Genomic DNA, 20,575 nt, shown 5'->3' with positions numbered 1-20,575 from the left:
CAAGTGCAGACTATAGGCTATCCAAGTAAGAACATCCACAGCAATCTTTAGGGTATCAAAAAGATGAGCAATCCACGGCAATTTCATGGTGATCTTTAGGATATCCATGTGGGGCCATGCAGAGCAGCAGTGGGTGATTCTCTGGTGAAGGAGGCTCCAGGCCTCAAGGAACCTCAATTATAAAAAAAAAAAACAAAAAAACCTCTCAATTATCAAAAATGTGTTGAGATTTGTAAACGATATGACTGCCACATACCAATCAAATGTTGTTAGGACGGAGCTTAATTTACTCAAACTGCGTGTTCTGCATATGATTCTGACAATATCAGCCATGGTCATTTGTAAGGGGGCAGGGTTAAGTTCGAATAGCTGTTTCTCAAGAACTGTAAGTCAATTAAGTTGAAATTTGGTGTATTGCATGGATTTCTAATGATGACTGAGTTATTTAAAAGCATGGCTGCCATCTGCTACAGTAATGATGCATGAACATTATGTTAATCTATGGCGTCTTTATTGTTCTATTTAATAGAATCTGCCACTGGGGGCACTGTTTCTGGTTATGGAACTGATATGTTATTTTTACTTTAATGTTAACTTTGAGGCCAGGTAGTTAGCTAACACGAGGTAATATTTTATCCTACTTTTGACTTTCATAGAATTGTGGTTTGTAGCTACTATCGGTTCATTAGAACATATGAGTGATGTTAATGGCAATTCATTTGGTTTATTTTGTGCATTTACATTTTTTATTTATTTTTTAATATGCATATTTTACAGTAAAGGGAGAAGTTTTGAACAAAGAGCACTTTGTGTTAAAGTTGCATTTTGTGCTCCCATGGATACAGCACACAAATTTCAAGTTATGTTATGGTCAGGCACCAGCCCTGTGCGACAGAGTGTCAAGAGTCTCATTTACATCCATTTAATTTTTATTTAACTTTACACAAAATAGACAGACCAGTGCTATCCAAAAATATGTACATAGGCAGATAGGCTAAACTAAATTGTTTATGTAGTAACTCTGGATGGCCTTTCAGTTACATCATGTGCAGCAGTGAAAGACCTTGGTGGGATTAATGACTCCAGTCTCTCATTTAAAGCTCCTATAGATAATACTACTAGAATAGCATTTAGATAAGATTAAAAAATATAATATAAATATATAATATAAATATAATATGATGCAGAAAAAAGTTCATACCTTTGTTACCTATAGGTTGGACTATTGTAATGCATTGCTGTATGGATGTTCTTGTAAGTGCATGAACAAGCTCCAGTTAGCCTAAATGAAGCAGAGTCCTTACTAGAAACAGAAGATTTGATTTCACCCCTATCTTATCTACAATGTGTTGGCTCCCAGAAAAAATTTGCACTGATTATAAAATACTACTAATGACCTTTAAAGCATTAGTGGTCTCACACTGCAGTACCTGAACAAACTTTTGGTGTTTTATGATCTGCTCTGCCTGCTTTGATCGAAAGGTACATAGGGGAAATTAACACTTTTTAGCAAAATGTCTTCCAAAATTACTTAGTAAAAAATACATAGTTTTTATATTTTTTTCAGATAGCCTTTAAGAATGCTGTTGACATTATTCTCATGGCTGGATCAGGAAGCTGTCACAAAGTGGCAATGGACTTTAACAGGAAACATGGCAAGCACATCATAAATGACACTATGGCCAAAGTTATTAACAAATTAAAAAAGACTGGAAATGTTGTGTATCTGTCAAAGGCACAACTGACGTGGTGCTGGCATCCATAGTCTCCTGTGTATGGAGACTTTTTAGACATGCTGTACAACTGGGGGCAGAGCTTTTTCTTACAAATCCCCACAGTCTTTCAATTAGTGTTCGGGGCTCAGACACACTCTCAATCTTTAAGTCTCGGCTGAAAATCTACACTATATGGCCAAAACTATGTGAACACTTGAATTTCACACCCATATGTGGGCCTTCCCTAAACTGTTGCCACAAAGTTGTAAGCACACAATTGTATAGAATGTCTTTGTATGGTGTAGTATTAAGATTTCCGTTTACTGGAACTAAACGGCCCAAAACTGTTTCATCATGACAATGCCCCTGTGTACAAAGCGAGGTCAGTAAAAACATGGTTTGCCAAGGTTGATGTGGAAGAACTCAAGTGGCCCAAGCCCTGACCTCAACCCCACTGAACACCTTTGGGATGAACTGGAATGTCAACTGACCACCAGGCCTTGACATCGGTGCCTGACCTTACTAATGTGCTTGTGGCTGAAGGAGCACAAATCCAGCCAGATTTCAGAATCTAGTGGAAAGCCTTCCCATAAAAGCGGAGGTCATTATAACAGCAAAGGTGGGACCAACTCTGTGTTAATGCCCATGGATTTGGACTGGGCACTAGTCTAGGTGTGATCAGATGCTGCATACTTTTTGACCATATAGTGTATCTGTTTAGTCAAGGTTTTTGTTAACTGTTAGTTAACTGTTGTTGGAGCGTTGGTTCCAGTGAGGGGAAATCTTAATGCTACAGCATACACTCATTCTAGAAGACTGTGTGCTTACAACTTTGTGGCAATAGTTTGGGGAAGGTCCACATATGGGTGTAAAGATGGGATGTCCACATACTTAATACATTATGTGTCCAAAAGTAATATTAAATAATGAATAAAACAACACCACCCCATTGCTGCGCTCCCTCCACTGGCTTCCTGTAGCTGCCCGCATCAGATTTAAAACGCTGATGCTCGCCTACAAAGCCAAAAACGGACCAGCACCCACTTATCTCAAAACACTTATCACACCTCGAGCGCCACCACGCTCCCTCCGATCCTCTAGCACTGCTCGACTGATCCCTCCATCTCTCAGAGTACAAGGAAGGCATGCATCGAGACTCTTCTCTGTTCTGGCACCAAGGTGGTGGAATGAACTTCCCCTAGATGTCCGAACAGCTGAGTCACTGGCAGTCTTCAAACGAACGGCTAAAGACTTACCTCTTCATAAAATACTTAAATTAGCACTTTCACAAAAAAAAAAAAAAAAAAAAAAAAACCTCCCCAACAGAGTTTTGGAGTGATGATATTCCTAGTTTGTGACCTACCGAGCCAATATCAGAATGTATTTTTGATAGACTTCAAAGCACTATTGTAAGTCGCTCTGGATAAGGGCGTCTGCCAAATGCCATAAATGTAAATGTAATGTAAGTAGTGCTATGTCAAATAAGCTCTTTGATGTAGGTTTAATGTTTTTATTGCTACCTCAGGTAACAGTTCATAGCTCATTTATTTGATTGCCTCTGTAAACAAAATCTGCAGCTCCTAAGTGATACTGATGGCAGATTGGGTAGGTATTCACTGCTTAGTCAATCTGTTTGTTATTAAAAATTGTGATACTTGTTGGACATTGTTACGATAACTTAAGAATGGATGGCAGTCCATCATCTACTTTTTTGTGTGTACTATAAAGGACTATTTTGCACTTCTGAAATGTGATTATACCACCTCATTAGTTGCAAGAATTTCTGTGAAGTAACACCAGGGATAGAAATATGAGATTGCACATATGGAAAATAAGTTTCAACACAGTTGGGGAAAAAATGGCCAGGAATTGGATCCATGAGCACACTGTCCCCCACTCCACACAGTGGGGAAGGGTGGTGGGGGTTGGGGAGAAGACCCCAAAGATCAGTTTTAGAATTTCAGTTTAACAGATTCTTGTGGTTGTCAACTTTCAAAATTCAACTATTAAGCACCACTTTCATAACAACAATCCCTTAGTTCATTAGAACTAAACCACTAAAAGCACATACCTAATATTCTCTGTTTTTCCCTCTCTTGAGCTACACTTTACTCCTGCTGCCTGATAAGACGCTGATGATCCTAACTCTATCTGCTGTCCAGTCCTGCATGACCCATCTTGATGCTGTACTTCTGCCTGGAGCCTCCTGAAAATCACTTGGTGCCAGGTTATATCAGCCCTAAACCTGGTTGTCTCTGCCAGCAGTGTCAGACCCAGCCATAGATAGTGCTTTTTTTTTTAAACAAGCTGATGAGCCAAACATACTTCTAAATCAACACAGAAATGGTTAAGGAAACATAAAATCAATGTTTTGCAATACCCATCTCAGTCTATGGATTTTGAACTTTACTGAAACCTGTGGTCTAAACAGAGGAGCTTAAAATGTTCTGCACAGAGGAGTGGACCAATATCCCTCTGCAGATGTCCCCAACCGTTTTAGACATTACACAAATGGACTCAGTGCTGTTACTCTCTCCAATAAAAATTACAAGGTATTCATTTTAAGAGTGCCACAATTTTATAACCAGTATTCTGGTAAAAAGAAATACACTACATAAAAAAACCTTACTGTGTAAAATTATACAATGCCACTGCATGCTTGAGCTCATAATGTCACTCATTGCATGTTATTATTTTTGGATTTTTGCTCGTTTTCATGAGATTATGTAGACAGTATAATTATTATTTTAAAGACAAGGTCCGTTTCACAGACAAATTTATGGCACACACACAAAATCACATCTGCTCAGTGAATCCTAGTGTTTTCGCTTTTTAATAATGGTGTATTGATTAACATTTAAACTTTAAAAATAAATAAAAATATATTTAACAATATCTGTTTCAACTGATAAACATCTGTAGTTTCTATCACATTTTCTCTCCTTTCCAATGGAACGTTGGCTGGAAATAGCATACAGCTAGCGTTTCATGTTGTTACTCAGAGGAGGAGTTCGATCACATAGACAACTTGTTAGCAGGCACAGCACACAAACCCAGAGCATTGATACTTTCAATTACAGATCTGCTTTAAACACTTTCATTTTCCCTTTTATAATCACACTTTGAATGAGTAGTAATGGTAAAGAGTAATCTCTTGGAGCTTTTGGAGAAATATTCTTTCCACACACCATCTCAGAATATTAAAAAAATCATGATCAGCACTGAAAACATGTTTGTAATTGTTTGGAAGTGTCCAGTAAAAAGAGACATTAAAATTATTTACAAACATCTACTCATGGTTTGTAAGCCCACGCACAGTGATCTTCAGACATCCCTTAAATGTTATACTGTAGTGTAATGAACATATAACAATAACAACTGACAGACCTACATTAAAGCACACGGTATGGGTATTCTATTATTTATTTTCCTTTCCATTTATTCTTTCCTATGCTTCAAACTCCAGCCCTAGGCCAAGCTTGTGTCTGCCTGTATTTATGTTCTTCCCATCAAGAAGGGTAGAGAGGGTCAGCTTAACTCCTAAGACAGAAATCAATGTTAGGCCATTCTCATCCGTTATATATAAATAAGAATTATGAGCAAAGCAACATATTGTTACCAAAGACCATTTGTACAAATATAAGTAATATAGTACTGAAACTATGGGAATATATAAATAACTTAATAACACATACAGTGAGAAGCACACATTATGACAGTAAAATTACTAATCCCAGTAAACCTGTATGTTTTAAAATTGAAAGTGAAAGAAATAAATTCAATAACATTGTGCCTAAAGGATGTGTAAAAAAATTATGCCAAAATTACACCGGTCCCAATATCAGAGCTTGTATTTATGTTCTTCTGTTCTTAGCCTTATTGAAATGTACAAATGTCAATAAATTTAAATTTATTATTAGTTTAAAATAAAATTTCTTTAATAAAAATGTGTGTCAACTAGTTAACTAGTTATCACTACTACAAATAACAAAAATTAAATAAGGAAAAGAATGATGGAACCTGTGAGAAACTTCTTGAGGTTGAAATTTAGGATATGTTGTATTTACCTGGCTTCAGGGTCTGAGTGTATCCCATGCCAATAAGACTCGAGTTGTTCACTTTGGCCTGTGGAACAGATACAACACATGAGCAAAACACTTTCAACATAATCATAACATTTTTTGCTGCCAATACTTCTAACATAACATTTAGAATCTTAGTCCTTGAGTCACAGTATAGGTTTATAATAACTTGAGTCTCATTGAGGTAATGTACAGATATGTGTCAATGAAATGTTTCTATGTTAAATGTATGGAGAAGATGCACAGCTTCTCTATATGAGCCAGTCAGACAGAGGGCTTGGAGCTCTGCAGCAGTCAGTAAGTACCCAACTCCATAACAGTTTTACACAACTAGTATAGCTTGTTAGTTTATCATTGTAATTAGTAAATATTGTAAATCAACTGTAAATATAAAGTTAAGTTTAATCATTTGTGGTATATTTTTTTTGTTTATTTATAGGTCTAGATATCTAGCTGTCACTACCTTCTTCAGTGAAACTGAGCTGGTTAACAGCTTAGCTGGCAAACACTACTAATTTGTCAACCTGATTTTGAAAAGTCTTTTGATGCTTTCAATTATGATGAGAGACTGAGAATTAAAAAGAAAGGGAGACCAACAGATAAAATGGAGAAAACAGAACATACATATATACTTCACTACAACAAACACACCTGTGCTTCCCCTTTTAAAATCCACTATCCACCACTGGTAAACACTCTGAACACACTAGTGAGAAAGTCATTTCACAAACCAAATACTTACCGAGAATGAAGCATTTTCATCAGTCTGATACTTCGCCGCAATTCCAAAATGGGTATTACTGTTTCCAGCAGTCCACGCAAGATTGACTGCTGTCTCAAGCTTGTCATTCACCTTCTGGTAGATCGATCCACCAAATTCAGTTCCATCATTGCTGCCAGTAAAAAAAGTGGCATTTTAAAAACTACCATCAGACAATCAAATACTGGGGAAACCCCCTTCTGATTGGTATTCTGGAGGTGGATGCAAATTTTTAAAAAACTTTTAAGCAATCACTTTGCTTTGTATGTAAATTATTGTGATGGAGCCAATGGATTACTCAAGTGACAAAAATAACTCAATGGGTGAGGATTTTTTGAGTTACTGTAGCACAGTTGCACAATCAACCTTATATGTTCGAGCCAGAATATACAGAACTGCACCTGTATGAAGAGTAGCAGGAGGCAAGCAAAGAGCAACTGTGGGTCTTTCCAAAAATATGGTGAGACAAATAACTGAAGTTTGCCACAACACATGTAACTAACATAACGTTGGGTATCAATGTTACATGATTATCTACTTTGTTAGCACCTTACTAACCATCTTATTACTGGTTACATGGGTGAGGACAAGCAATTCCTACTTCAGTTCAGCTCCTTTTTTTTTTTATTTGGGCATGGAGCTTCTCTGCTCTCCGTTTTGTACTGAACAGAGGCAGAATTGCTGTGTAGCATCTTCTTTGGCAGAAGACTCAATAACTTCACTTTCAAATCTCTTTTATGGTCTTCCAGTTTGAAGAGCTGGCTGCACACTCCTAAATATCCATAATGTTTTGGTGGTGTAGAGACCGCTTTAGTGTTTGTAAACAAAATGACATGATTAACATAGCATTTCCCTTTAAGTAGAACTGAGGTGTCTTAGTTGACTGAAACGATCTGCAAGACAATCTACCTTGATTTACTACTAACAGAATGTTCAAGATGGCCTGGATTACTGAAAACAGGGTGTGGAAAAAAAGTTACTTGATCAAACATACACATTTGTGTGAAGTTGAAATTCTTTGGTCTTGTAGCCAATGGCAAAGTTGCTCTGAGTGACTCTGTTCTTCCTGGCCTCAAAAGTAATCTGGTAGCCAGCAAGCCAGCCGTCATAGCCCACCACCACTGCACCATGCACAGCAGTGCCATTAATATCGTAGTCTACATCACATTCAAGATTTATGTGCTCTCGCTTGTAGTTAGTCTTGATCTTGCCACTCTTCTTGCTAGTTAGAGGAAAAAAGTCAGTTGAGGTGATATAAGATTCACAGTATTCATAATGACAATGTTTAATTAGGTTAGAAGAAGGAGCTATCTAGTGGAATATTATGTGTAATTTTTAAAAATTAAACACACAAAATAAAATACTGTTTTGTATTTTTTAAAAATGTATACTATGAAAAATACAAACTGGCATTTATAGAAAAGACCACAGCACATAAAATTTTGTTTCATACCCTGTATTTGGAGAAAAGGAGGCATCAAAGGTCAGCTTCAGCCCCTTGGCTAGCTATAGACAGGAGAAGGACCAAATGATAAAATTATCAAAGTTTCTATGAGCAAGTTTTGTAGGAATACTTTGGATAACCTGTCTTTATACTGTATCCTCACAGCTAAACAGACGCTCTGAGGGATCTCAACATTTCATCATTTGAATTCCATGCTCTTTCTCCCTGACATTCAACAGCTTCCTGCCAACACACAAGGGAGGAAATGTTCTAGACCTGGACTTCAGCCAGCCCTCCTCAGCTATAGACATCAATTTTACCATGCTCCACATCTTAGATCATCCCTTGGTATCCTTCACCCTCAACCTCCCTGTCCTGCCTGACATCAAATATTCATACCTCTCCTCTACTCGCTGCAACCTTCACTCTATCGCTCCTTCCTCAGTAGCTTCCAGCACTCTATCAAGGCTTCCAGACCCCAGCTTTTCCTCTTTACTGCTTGAATTAACCAACAGCACTCTCCTCTCTTCACTATCTTCATCCATGGACTTCCACTGCCCTCTATCTTCTAAACCTAGGAAGTCTTCTCGCCCTGCTTCTTGGCTGTCAGATGTGTTGCACGGCAATCAGAGAGAAGTAAGAGTAGTTGACAGAAAGTGGAGGAGACCTCAACTTGAAACTGATCTCCTCTCATACAGCTCTATCCTGTCAAAGTTTTCAACTGTTAACACGTCCTCCTACAAGGGAAAACTAGAAGCTTCTGCTCATGATCTTCACAAGCTCACATCATCATCTCTTCACTTCTTAACCTGGGTTAATAGGGTGGTGCTAATTCGCATTATGCTACATATCTTACCTGGTCCTCCAGGATGATCTCTGTTCCTAGAGTGTTGTCAGTGTTCCACTTCTCTGTTAAGGTCAGCCCATTTTCAGCCCATTTGTACCTTGTCTCCAAAGCACCCATTATTTTGCTGGTCTCTGTGTTGGCAGAACCTGTGCTTTTGAATTCCTAAGTTTGGGGCAAAGAAAAGGAAAGCATAAGATGGAAGTCTATTTATACAAATACTCCATAAATGCCCTACAAGCCTGTAATTGTTAAATTTTATGGGTGTCTTCTGTAACACTATCACCCAAAAAACCTGGTCATGAAATGATGCTGAATCTTGTATGCTTGAGACATCACCAAGCCTTTTTGAACTAACTCTGGCCACCAGGATGTTTCATGTAGTTTCACGATATTTAAACTTCTGGGTAAAGCATTTAAGTTCACAAAAGTCAGCAATAACTGTCTCAGTTCTCTATTTTAATGCAGGCATAATTGGCTGATATAATACTGGTGTTTAGCCAATTTGGTTAAGACTACAGCCCCTGGCAAAAATTATGGAATCACCAGTCTTGGAGGATGTTCATTCAGTTGTTTAATTTTGTAGAAAAAAGGCAGGTCACAGACATGACACAAAACTAGTCATTTCAAATGTCAACTTTCTGGCTTTAAGAAACACTAAAAGAAATCAAGAAAACAAATGTGGTAGTCAGTAACAGTTACTTTTTTTAGACCAAGCAGAGGAAAAAAATATGGAATCACTCAATTCTGAGGAAAAAATTATGGAATCACCCTGTCAGTTTCCTTTCCAACCTGCATCAGATTAGATCTGCTCGTTAATCTGCAGTTAAAAAGGAGTGATCACACCTTGGAGAGCTGTTGCACCAAGTGGATTGACATGAATCATGGCTCCAAAACGAGAGATGTCAATTGAAACAAAGGAGAGAATTATCAAACTCCTTAAAGAGGGTAAATCATTACGCAATGTTTCAAAAGATGTTGGTTGTTCACAGTCAGCTGTGTCTAAAATCTGGACCAAGTACAAACAACATGGGAAGGTTGTTAAAGGCAAGCGTACTGGTAGACCAAGGAAGACATCAAAGCGTCAAGACAGAAAACTTAAGGCAATATGTCTTGAAAACAGAAAATGCACAACAAAACAAATGAGGAACAAATGGGAGGAAACTGGAGTCAACGTCTGTGACCGAACCGTGAGAAATCACCTAAAGGAAATGGGATTTACATACAGACAAGCTAAACGAAAACCATCGTTAACACCTAAACAGAAAAAAACAAGGTTACAGTGGGCTAAGGAAAAGCAATCTTGGACTGTGGATGACTGGATGAAAGTCATTTTCAGTGATGAATCACATATCTGCATTGGGCAAGGTGATGATGCTGGAACTTTTGTTTGGTGCCGTTCCAATGAGATTTATGAAGACAACTGCCTGAAGAAAACATGCAAATTTCCACAGTCATTGATGATATGGGGTTGCATGTCAGGTGATGGAGATGGTTGTCATAACATCTTCAATAAATGCACAAGTTTACATTGACATTTTGGACACTTTTCTTATCCCATCAATTAAAAAGACGTTTGGGGATGATATCATTTTTCAAGATGCATCTTGTCATAGAGCAAAAACTGTGAAAACATTCCTTGAAGAAAGACACATAAGGTCAATGTCATGGCCTGCAAATAGTCTGGATCTTAATCCGATTGAAAATCTGTGGTGGAAGTTGAAGAAAATGGTCCATGACAAGGCTCCAACCTGCAAAACTGATCTGGCAACTGCAATCAGAGAAAGTTGGAGCCAGATTGATGAAGAATACTGTTTGTCACTCATTAAGTCCATGCCTCAGAGACTGCAAGCTGTTATAAAAGCCAGAGGTGGTGCAACAAAGTACTAGTAGTGTGTTGAAGTGTTCTTTTGTTTGTTTGTTTTTCATGATTCCATAATTTTTTCCTTGGAATTGAGTGATTCCATATTTTTTTCCCTCTGCTTGGTCTAAAAAAGTAATTGTTACTGACTACTACATTTGTTTTCTTGATTTCTTTTAGTGTTTCTTAAAGCCAGAAAGTTGACATTTGAAATGACTTTAGTTTTGTGTCATGTCTGTGACCTGCCTTTTTTCTACAAAATTAAACAACTGAATGAACATCCTCCAAGACTGGTGATTCCATAATTTTTGCCAGGGGCTGTATTAAGTCAATTTCTCACTTTCTCATAAATTTATATCTCTGCATATTCTTAATTATGCCTACAAAGAAGCTTAAAAGTTCATATGATCCATATGATCTAATGGAGCATATACAGTCAGGTCTGGAAGTATTTGGACAATGACAGAGTTTTGATGATTTTGCCTTTATACACCACCACAATGGATTTGAAATAAAACAATCAAGATGTGATCAAAGTGTAGACTTCAGCTTTATTTTAAGAGGTTCCACAAAAATATGCCATTTACCATTTAGGAATTACAGCCATTTTAAGCAAAGTGCTTCCATTTTCAGGGGCTCAAAGGTATTTGGGCAATTGACTGACAAGAAGTTAATTGACCAGGTGCGGTCCATTCCCTTGTTACTTCAAGACAAACGAAGCAGATAAAACGTCTGGAGTTGATATCAGATATTGAGTTGGCATTTGGCAGCTGTTCGACTGGAGCTACCAATATGAAGTCCAAAGAGATCTCAATGCAAGTGAAGGAGGCCATCATTAGGCTGAAAAAACAACATAAATCTGAGAGAGATAGCAAAAACCTTAGGTGTGGCCAAATCAACAGTTGGGTACATTCTTAAAAAGAAAAAAAGCATTGGTGAGCTCAACAACATCGAAAGGCCTGGAAGACCATGGAAGACAACTAAAGTGAATGATCTCAGAATCGTTTCCTTGGTGAAGAAAAACCCCTTCACAACATCAACAGAAGTCAAGAATACTCTGGAGAAAGTAGGTGTATCCCTGTCAAAATCTACAATCAAAAGACACCTTCATGAATGTAAATACAGAGGGTTTACAACAAGGTGCAAACCACTGGTAACGTTCAAGAACAGGAAAGCCAGATAAGACTTTGCCAGAAAACATCTAAAAAAAAGCCTCCCATGTTCTGGAATAAGATTCTTTGGACTGATGAAACCAAGATTAACTTGTGCCAGAATGATGGGAAGAGAAAAGTATGGCGAAAGAAAGGAACAGCTCATGATCCAAAGTATACCACATCATGTGTCAAATATGGTGGAGGCAGCGTTCTGGCATGGGCATGTATGGCTGCCAATGGAACGGGCTCACTGGTGTTTATTGATGATGTGACTGCTGACAGAAATAGCAAGATGAATTCTGAGGTGTATAGGGCTATACTCTCTGCTCACATTCAGTCAAATGCTACAAAACTGATACGACACCGCTTCACAGTGCAGGTGGATAATGACCCTAAACATACTGCAAAAGCAACTCAAGACTTTTTGAAGGCAAAGAAATGGAATATTCTTCAGTGGCCAAGTCAGTCGCCTGATCTCAACCCAATAGAACATGCTTTTCACTTACTGAAGACAAGACTGAAGGCAGAACAAACAAGCAGCAAATGAAGGTGGCTGCAGTGAAGGCCTGGCAAAGCATCTCCAGGGAGGAAACTCAGAATTTGAGTTTTGAGAACATCCAGACTTCAGGCAGGCACAAGTATTAAAATTATGGTTATATTTACAATTATGTCACTTTGCCCAAATACCTTTGAGCCCCTGAAAATGGAGGTACTTTGCTGAAAATGGCTGTAATTCCTAAATGGTAAATGCCATATTTTTGTGGAACCTCTTAAAATAAAGCTAAAAGTCTACACTTTGATCACATCTTGATTGTTTTATTTCAAATCCATTGTGGTGGTGTATAAAGGCAAAAATCACAAAAACTTGGTCATTGTCCAAATACTTCTGGACCTGACTGTAGTATAATATAGTTGAGTGCTTTTTAAAAATATGCTGTTTATTACTTACAAGTCCATTTTCTGACTTTGTTTTCAAATCCAACTTGATAAGACCAAAGCCTTTAAATGTAAAAGCAAGATATTAGTCACACACAGTGATTCACATCTCAAATACAGTATCTCTCAGTATCTAAAAGTATACAAACTATGTTGCTATACTATTAGCTTCAGTAATATGCCCTTTTGGATTCTATAATACTATAGCCACAGAAATACTGTAACACAATTTGAATATGACTGTGCAATTTTGGCTACCATAATGTGCTATTGTAGCCATGAAGAGACTGGAACACCCACTAACTGTTCAATTTATGCCATCTTTGCCATGCAGTCAAGGCAGTCATGATGTTGCAAAATTATGACTACTGATTACGGATACTGAAGCAAATTGCCTGGTTTACAACTGTTCTCAAAAACAAATCCCACCACCATTTAATGGGTTTGGGGCTCCTGGCCTTGCAAACAGCTGTATGCTCGCTCACTCCTTCCTTCCACCCACACAGTGTATATATATGTCATATTGTATATTTAACTGACAACTCACTTTCCAGGAATACAATCAAACTCTGGAATCAACCCTTACCATATCCTTTGGTAAAGATATCCTTGGCAGACTTGCCCAGGTCAACGTATGCTGGAGGAACTTCCATAATCTGCAAAACAGGCAAACACATTATGTCTGCACCTTGGAGCTAAACAGCAATCCAGCAGATTCACAAAAACACTGCTGTATTTACATAACAACACATAGTGCGATATGGTGATCCATATTGTAGGATGATAGAAAAATGTCTATTGATAAAGCTTTTCCTATGTCTCCTATATTGCCAATGTCACAAAAGCCACTCTTCGGCAGCTGATTTACAACACTAAGGTTGGAGCAAGGAGCTACTAGTGGTGTGCTGTCACAAAAATCAGCATAGAGGAGCGCATAACTCCCCACATCAGCCCAACTTAAAGATTAAGAACTTGTACCTAAAAAGGGAGGTACTTCTGTCATTTGAATTCCTGAAAAAATGAAGTTAAATAGTGTTTTAATATATATTTTTTATATTTGTATTCATATTGTTCCCATTTTGACACTGTTATGTTTTTCTTGTTCTCATTTGTGATAGTACTGTCCGATGTCCAAAGAGGAGAAAAGAAAAAGTGCCTTTCACTGGTGTTTAGTTAACAGAATTATGAAAAACAGTCATATAATGCATGCCGTTCCAAGTTTGATATCAAAAGTTTAATATGGGATGACAGACCAGTATTTCAGATGTTATTTCCTGATATTTACAGTGGACATAAAAAGTCTACACACCCCTGTTAAAATTGCAGGTTTTTGAGATAAATTAAAACAAGATAAATTTTTTCTACCTTTATTGTGAAATTGCAACCTAGAAATTAAAGTGAAAAACAACAAGAATCATTTTAGGGAAAAGTGAAAAATAAAAATAAAAAAAACTGACTGGTATTTGGAGCTATTCAATATTCCATCCATGCCTCCATGCTTCACTGAGGCGTCCTTTTGGGTCCTTTTGGGTCCTTTTGGTGATGTGCTTTTTTTTTTTTTTTTTTTTTAAACATTTCTTTTGATATTAAAAAACAGTTCAGCTTTGTTCTCATCAGACCACGACACATTGACAAAAGTCGCAAAAAAAAAAAAAAAAAAAAAAAATTAATCATCCAATTAATTTTATTTATTTATTTGCAAATTTTGGCCAGTCTTGGATTTTTTTTTTTTGCCACCGTGTAGCCCAGATGTGAAGAATTGCTGTCACATGTAGGGAGCAACCAGTACTTGCCAGCAATTCTTTTACTGTTGGTGAAGGCTTCTTGGCATCCTCCCTGACCAGCCTTCTCCTGGTCTTCTCATTTGTTGATTGTTGTCATTATAGTGGTTCCATGGTATATCCAATGCCTTGGAATTTTTTTTTGTAACCCTCTCCTGATTGATATTTTTCAACAATGAGATCCCAAACCTGCTTTGTTAGCTCTTTGTGGCTCACATTCCCAATTATAAAAGGGTGTGCACACTTATGCAATCTGGGTATTGGAAGATCTTTTGTTTTTTCTTCTTTTCCCTAAAACATTTCTGGTTGTTTCTCACTTGACTTTCATATGCCGCAATTTTACAATAAAGGTGAAATTAAAGGTTCTGGCATGGTTTAACTTAGTTTCATTTTTTACATCACAAAAACCTGCCATTTTAACAGGGGTGTGTAGACTTTTTAACAACTTAGAACGAGGCACCTTTTGTTTGAACCCACCCACTTTTCAAGTGATTAAAAATATTGGAACATGTGGCTTATAGGTGTTTCTTGTTGCCCAGATGTGCCCTGTTAGATTAACTGTTTAAACACATAATAGTTCTGAATGCCTACTCTTGACCCCTGGGTTTCACCTATGAAGACTTCATTTGTTGTTAAAAAGGATAAACCAAAATGAAGAGAGCTGTCTATGGGAGAAAAGCAAGCCATTTGAGAAAAGAGAGAAAATTGAGCTGAGCCATTGCACAAGCATTGGCCACAGCCAATACAACAATCTGGAATGTCCTAAAAAAGAAAGAGACCACTGGTATACTAACAACCAGACACTGAACAGGACAGCCGAGGAAAACATTGTGAGAGCTGTGAAGAAAAACCCAAAAACAACAGGCAGTGACACCACCAACAACCTCCACAGGGCAGGGGTGAAGGTATCACAGAGATGAACCACAAAGGTTCTGGAACCAAGGTTAGCCTCGTGTGATGGAGAAAGAAAGGATCTGCTCACGATCCAAAACATACTAGCTCATCGGTCAAGAACGGAGGAGGTAGTGTCATGGTTTGGGCTTGCATGGATGCTTCTGGAATGGGCTCACTCATCTTTATTAATGAAGTAACTCATGATGGTAGCAGCAGAATAAATTCAGAAGTCTTCGGAAATATTCTGTCTGCCAATTTACAGAGAAATGCATCCAATCTAATTGGGAGGAACTTCATCATGCATCATACCTGGTCTTGGGGGAAACGCCCTTTTCCCCTAATATATTACAAAATATTTACAACTTAAATTGCTTTGAAATACAGCAGTGATGATGGCAATCTATCTCCATTTTACCGCTGAACTATATACAAACTATGCAAATTTCATCCGTGTGCTTTTAACAACACAAGGCGAAATGGATTTTTCTGACAGCCCTGGAAAGTGTTTTGCACGGAATATTCCAACTGGTGTACATTTAAAGTACTACAGTAGATACACTCTGGTCACGATTCTATTCGATTCACAATACTGGCTTCATGATTTGATTCAATTTGATTCTTAGAATATTTCAAACAAAATTATAATGTATAAAAATTATGACAAAAGATTCTGCATTGTTTATAATTCAGAAATAAAAAAGGAATTACGTGCATTTTTGTCTGTATAAAACTTAATAAAAAATAAAATTTGCTATGAACAGAGGTTTAATATTGTAATAAATAAATAAATAAATAAATAAATGTACTACAGACTCACCATATCTTAAATTAATTTATTTACAAATTCTACCAAAAATTTGACTGAATAAACAAAGTCCTGACCTGGGGAAAATGATCGATTGAAATATAATGAGCTCCATAGCAGTGCCTGAGGTGTCATTTTATCTGGAAATAGAGCTCCAAAGTCAGTTAAAATGCACAGGTTCCACAGCCTCTTTCTCAGGCATGGTAGACTGCAGAGGTGCAACGCTGGCGATGGTTGAAAGCTACTGAAGAGCTCTTTTTAACAGTTATAATGTGGTTGTGTAACCATATAACCTATAATGTGTGTTGGACGTTGTGTTCCAGAGCTATCAGTCATCGTGCTCTCTATATATTTCAACTCTATGGGTTGAGCAGTTTGGGACCTCTGGTGTTCAAACAGTGCAACTGCATTAGATGCATAACTAATAGAAAGCTCATATACACAATGTGAACCGCACATTTTCGCAATGCACATCATCACATTTTTGCATCACGATGTATCGCTACACACACCCCTATACTACAGTAATGTTAGTAATGTGCCCATGTCTTATCAACTCAACTATTCAGCACACTTCCCCACAGAGCATTCATTTCCACTGAGAACACAGGGGGGAATGGATTTAACGTAAACTGGTTAGCAGTATATCTGATCATTTACATCAATTTGGGTCATTCAATGTCAGTTCAAACAAATTCCAAAAAGTTGGCTGCATCCATATCTTCAAACCATTTCAAACTTATTCTAGGTTAAGACTGGTATTTGAAACTGAGAATTACCAACTATTGATTATCAGATATTGATGCATAACAAAATATAGCTGATCTTATTTTCGAGTGGTGTCGGACTTCTTGACTTTTTGTTGGCTTTTATTTTATTGATCCAAAAAAGCTGTGCTCTGGTAAAATATTCTGGTCAGAGCTGAGGTACTTCTCAGAAATACCAGATAATGCCAAAGCTGTATCTGTATTATTCATTCATGTGATTCATGTGAGCACTTTCCAGAAAAGGTCCCAGAAAGGTCCATATTGTAGATATAGACTTACAACATGCTAGCAATTTACAGTAGATGGTTCTGATGGCACTGATGATAAAATGGCAATGTTTATTGACAAATGTGTGTAATGTTAACATATTAAGTACTAGAGTAGCCAGAGAAACCTCACTGATTCAAGCCTATTTCAAATGTTACATTAATCTCCTCACGGACTTTGTTGTTGATCTTGTATCAACAGATGTGCGCTACATCATTTGCTGTAAAAGTTTACCTGTTCCATACTTATGGGTATGATTTAATTTGTGGCAGTCTGCTTCAGAATTTAAGAGTACACCAACAGAGCAAGGCAAAATTTATTCAGGGTTCTACTGCACTAGACAATATGGTATCAATTGAGCCTGTGCTGATTTCACAAGCTTTTTAAGGTACACAAGATTGAGCAATCTCTAAAAAAATCTTCAAAAAAGCAAATATTTTAGGCAGCACAAAATGTTACTGACAACTTGTTGGTGGCACATCCTAAGAACTATGGGGAATTCCCATTCCTTCCATACTGGTGACATCAGCAATATGTTAGGTGTACATTGATTTAGAAACACATGAAGACAACCCTGTTGGTACATGGTATTTGGTTAATGAATAGTACTAGAACCATTGATTATGCAGGCAAAAATTCATATCTCTATCACCTTGACAACACTGCATTTTACACTTTTTAAAACTGTAAATTTTTGTGAATTTCAACAATATTTACTTGTGTTTATAACAAAATCTAGAGTCTATTTGTGATTAAAAACCAGTGGTTACACCCCACACATAGCACAATACAAGAAAGAAAAGAGAGGTATATAGTACAGAGAATTGTCTATAATTTTTCAAAATACTAGTCGGGAGTACTAAAATTGATGATTTTCTTAAAATTGAAACCTTAGACCTAAGAGTAGAAGCAGCTATCTGGTGTTCGCCATGGTGGTAGTGTGCAGCAAGTTTCAAGTCTCTGTCTACATTACTGATCTTTCTATGAGCAGATGAAAAGTGCTTCAGAATAACTGTTGTGCAAATATTGGATTTTCGGCTATTTTGAAGAAAACATTAAAAATAAATAAGTCCGATACAGCGTTGCTGTAAGCTAGACTACCTGAGAAGTACACTAACTGTGCACACCTTGTAATTTGATGTAGACTGGGGGCTGGTATCTTGATTAGGTTGTGTATGGTCTGGTTATGGTGATTTACATTAACGTAAATGTATTTACCTCTGTCTCCCTCTTGTACCTTTTGTTTGGAAAGTGCAAAGTTGCCCATGAGAGAGAGTTAATTAATTTTGGACAAATAACGTTACTTGTTTATGAAGATGAAGCTCTCCTTCTCCAGCACTGATTTTTGACGTACAAGCCAATCCTAACACAGGAAGCGACATCTCCAGATGAATATGTGAGAACAGAAGCGTGATTCGGCAATCCACTAAACCAGCTTTTCGGGTGAGGTAGATGTATTCAGAAATAAATAAATCAACCAAGTACGACTTTTAAAACATTAAGAAAAGGCTAAGATCAAGACGCTAAAATCACCTGATTTCTAAATAGTAAAATCGGGTTTAGGCTTCCAATAGGACTGACCAAAAAGCCAAGAAAGATCTATGTTCAACAGCTTTGATGAAACTACATCAGTGATGAAAATGATAAATTGATAGATACCTTGATTTTCGGTTCAACCAGGTGAGATTTCCCAGTTAATTGGGTAAATGGAGCGTACGCAGAGACTCTTCCTCTGCAAGAGCTAAAGAGCAACGACGTTTGCGTTATTTGTGAAGCACATGCGTAGTTAATGTTGGCCATGTACCGCATTCGAGTAGAGGTCGTAACTCGTAATTCCCGACTTCCGACCAGGAAAAAACAAAGACACCCCTCAACTCGGAATTCCTACTCGGGAACTTATCAACGTCATTTCTCATAGTGAATATATACACTCACTGAGAACTTTATTAGGAACACTATACTAAAACTGGGTAGGGCCTCACTGTGCTATCAAAACAGACTCAATTATTCATGCCATGGTTTCCACAAGATGTTGGAAACATTTCTTTGAGACATGTTGACATGATTAAATCACACAGTTCCTGCAGATTTTCAGGTGCACTTTCATGCAACGGTTCTGTTCTACCACATCCCAAAGGATCTATTGGATTCAGATCCAGTGACTGGGAAGGCCACTGAAGAACATTGAACTTGGTGTCATGTTAATGAAACCAGTTTGAGATGACTTTTGCTTTGTGACCTGGTGCATTATCATGCTGGAAGTAGCCATTAGCACGTCGGTAAATTGTGGCCATGAATTCAATTCAGTTTTATTTGTATAGCGCTTTTAACAGTGGAAATTGTCACAAAGCAGCTTTACAGAAATAAATAGATTCAAATTAAATTAAACCAAAATAAATTGTAAATGTGAATTTATCCCTAATGAGCAAGCTGGAGGTGATGGTGGCAAGGAAAAACTCCCTGAGACGATATGAGGAAGAAACCTTGAGAGGAACCAGACGCAAAAGGGAACCCATCCTCATCTGGGTGCTAAAGGATAGTGCAATTATAAATAAATTCCTTCTATAACTGTGTACTATATGGAGAAATAGTGCAAATGTGCAACCAGTAAATTCATCACAGTTTTCACAAGAAGTCTGGTTGGTTGATGAAGGGATATACATGGTCACCAACAATACTCAAATAGGCTGTCTCATTCAAGCGATGATTGATTGGTATTAACGGGCCCAAAGTGTGCCAAGAAAACATTCCCCACACCATTATATCACCTCCACCACCCTGGACTGTTGACACAGTGCAGGTTGGTCCATGGATTCATTTTCTTTGCCAAACTCTGACCCTACCATCTGTGTGCCTCAGCAGAAGTCGAGATTCATCAGACAAGGCTACGTTTTTTTTCCAGTCTTCAACTGTCCAGTTTTGGTGAGCCTGTGCCCACTGCAGCATCAGCTTTCTGTTCTTGGCTGACAGAAGTGGAAACTGACATGGTCCACTGCTGTTGTAGCCCATCCGCCTCAAGCTTCGACGTATTGTGCATTTTCTGCTCACCACAGTTGTACAGAGTAGTTATCTGAGTTACTGTAGCCTTTCTGTTAGCTTGAACAAGTCTGGCCATTCTCCGTTGACTTCTCTCATCAACATGGCGATTCCATCCACAGAAGTGCCGCTGACTGGATGTTTTTACTTTAATTCACCATTCTGTGTAAACTCTAGAGATTATTTGTACATGAATATCCCAGGAGATCAGCAGTTATATAAATACTCA

General features: G+C 37.7%; 1 protein-coding gene across 2 annotated transcripts; it reads right to left on the bottom strand.

The window, feature by feature from the left end:
• Nucleotides 1-4,274: 4,274 nt before the first annotated feature.
• vdac1 (voltage-dependent anion channel 1) lies at nucleotides 4,275-19,125 on the bottom strand. 2 transcript variants are annotated; one of them, XM_053240127.1, is made up of 9 exons: nucleotides 18,615-18,634; nucleotides 13,383-13,452; nucleotides 12,810-12,859; nucleotides 8,858-9,010; nucleotides 8,011-8,063; nucleotides 7,552-7,779; nucleotides 6,540-6,690; nucleotides 5,783-5,840; nucleotides 4,275-5,255 (listed from the first exon to the last, which is right to left on the bottom strand). In XM_053240127.1, the coding sequence occupies exons 2-9, from the start codon at nucleotides 13,447-13,449 to the stop codon at nucleotides 5,164-5,166; spliced, it is 852 nt and encodes a 283-aa protein (XP_053096102.1). In that variant the 5' UTR covers nucleotides 13,450-13,452; nucleotides 18,615-18,634; the 3' UTR covers nucleotides 4,275-5,163. The 2 variants fall into 2 exon arrangements, with proteins under 2 accessions (XP_053096102.1, XP_026784975.2); XM_026929174.3 differs by lacking the exon at nucleotides 18,615-18,634 and adding an exon at nucleotides 18,970-19,125 and having other exon boundaries at nucleotides 4,530-5,255.
• Between the last annotated feature and the right edge of the window lie 1,450 nt (nucleotides 19,126-20,575).

Source organism: Pangasianodon hypophthalmus, chromosome 15 (genome assembly GCF_027358585.1).
Source record: "Pangasianodon hypophthalmus isolate fPanHyp1 chromosome 15, fPanHyp1.pri, whole genome shotgun sequence".
In the NCBI taxonomy this organism is placed as follows: domain Eukaryota; kingdom Metazoa; phylum Chordata; class Actinopteri; order Siluriformes; family Pangasiidae; genus Pangasianodon; species Pangasianodon hypophthalmus.
The sequence above is the reverse complement of the archived record's forward strand: the minus strand, read 5'-3'. Positions and strand labels throughout refer to the sequence as shown.

Excerpts from the sequence above, each read along its gene's own strand:
- vdac1 (XM_026929174.3), bottom strand. The coding sequence starts at position 19,119 with ATGCGGTACATGGCCAACATTAACTACGCATGTGCTTCACAAATAACG. Across the intron at positions 7,780-8,010 it reads TCCTTTTCTCCAAATACAGG|CAAGAAGAGTGGCAAGATCA; the intron begins GTATGAAACAAA and ends TCCTCTAACTAG. Across the intron at positions 5,841-6,539 it reads ATGAAAATGCTTCATTCTCG|GCCAAAGTGAACAACTCGAG; the intron begins GTAAGTATTTGG and ends TCTGTTCCACAG.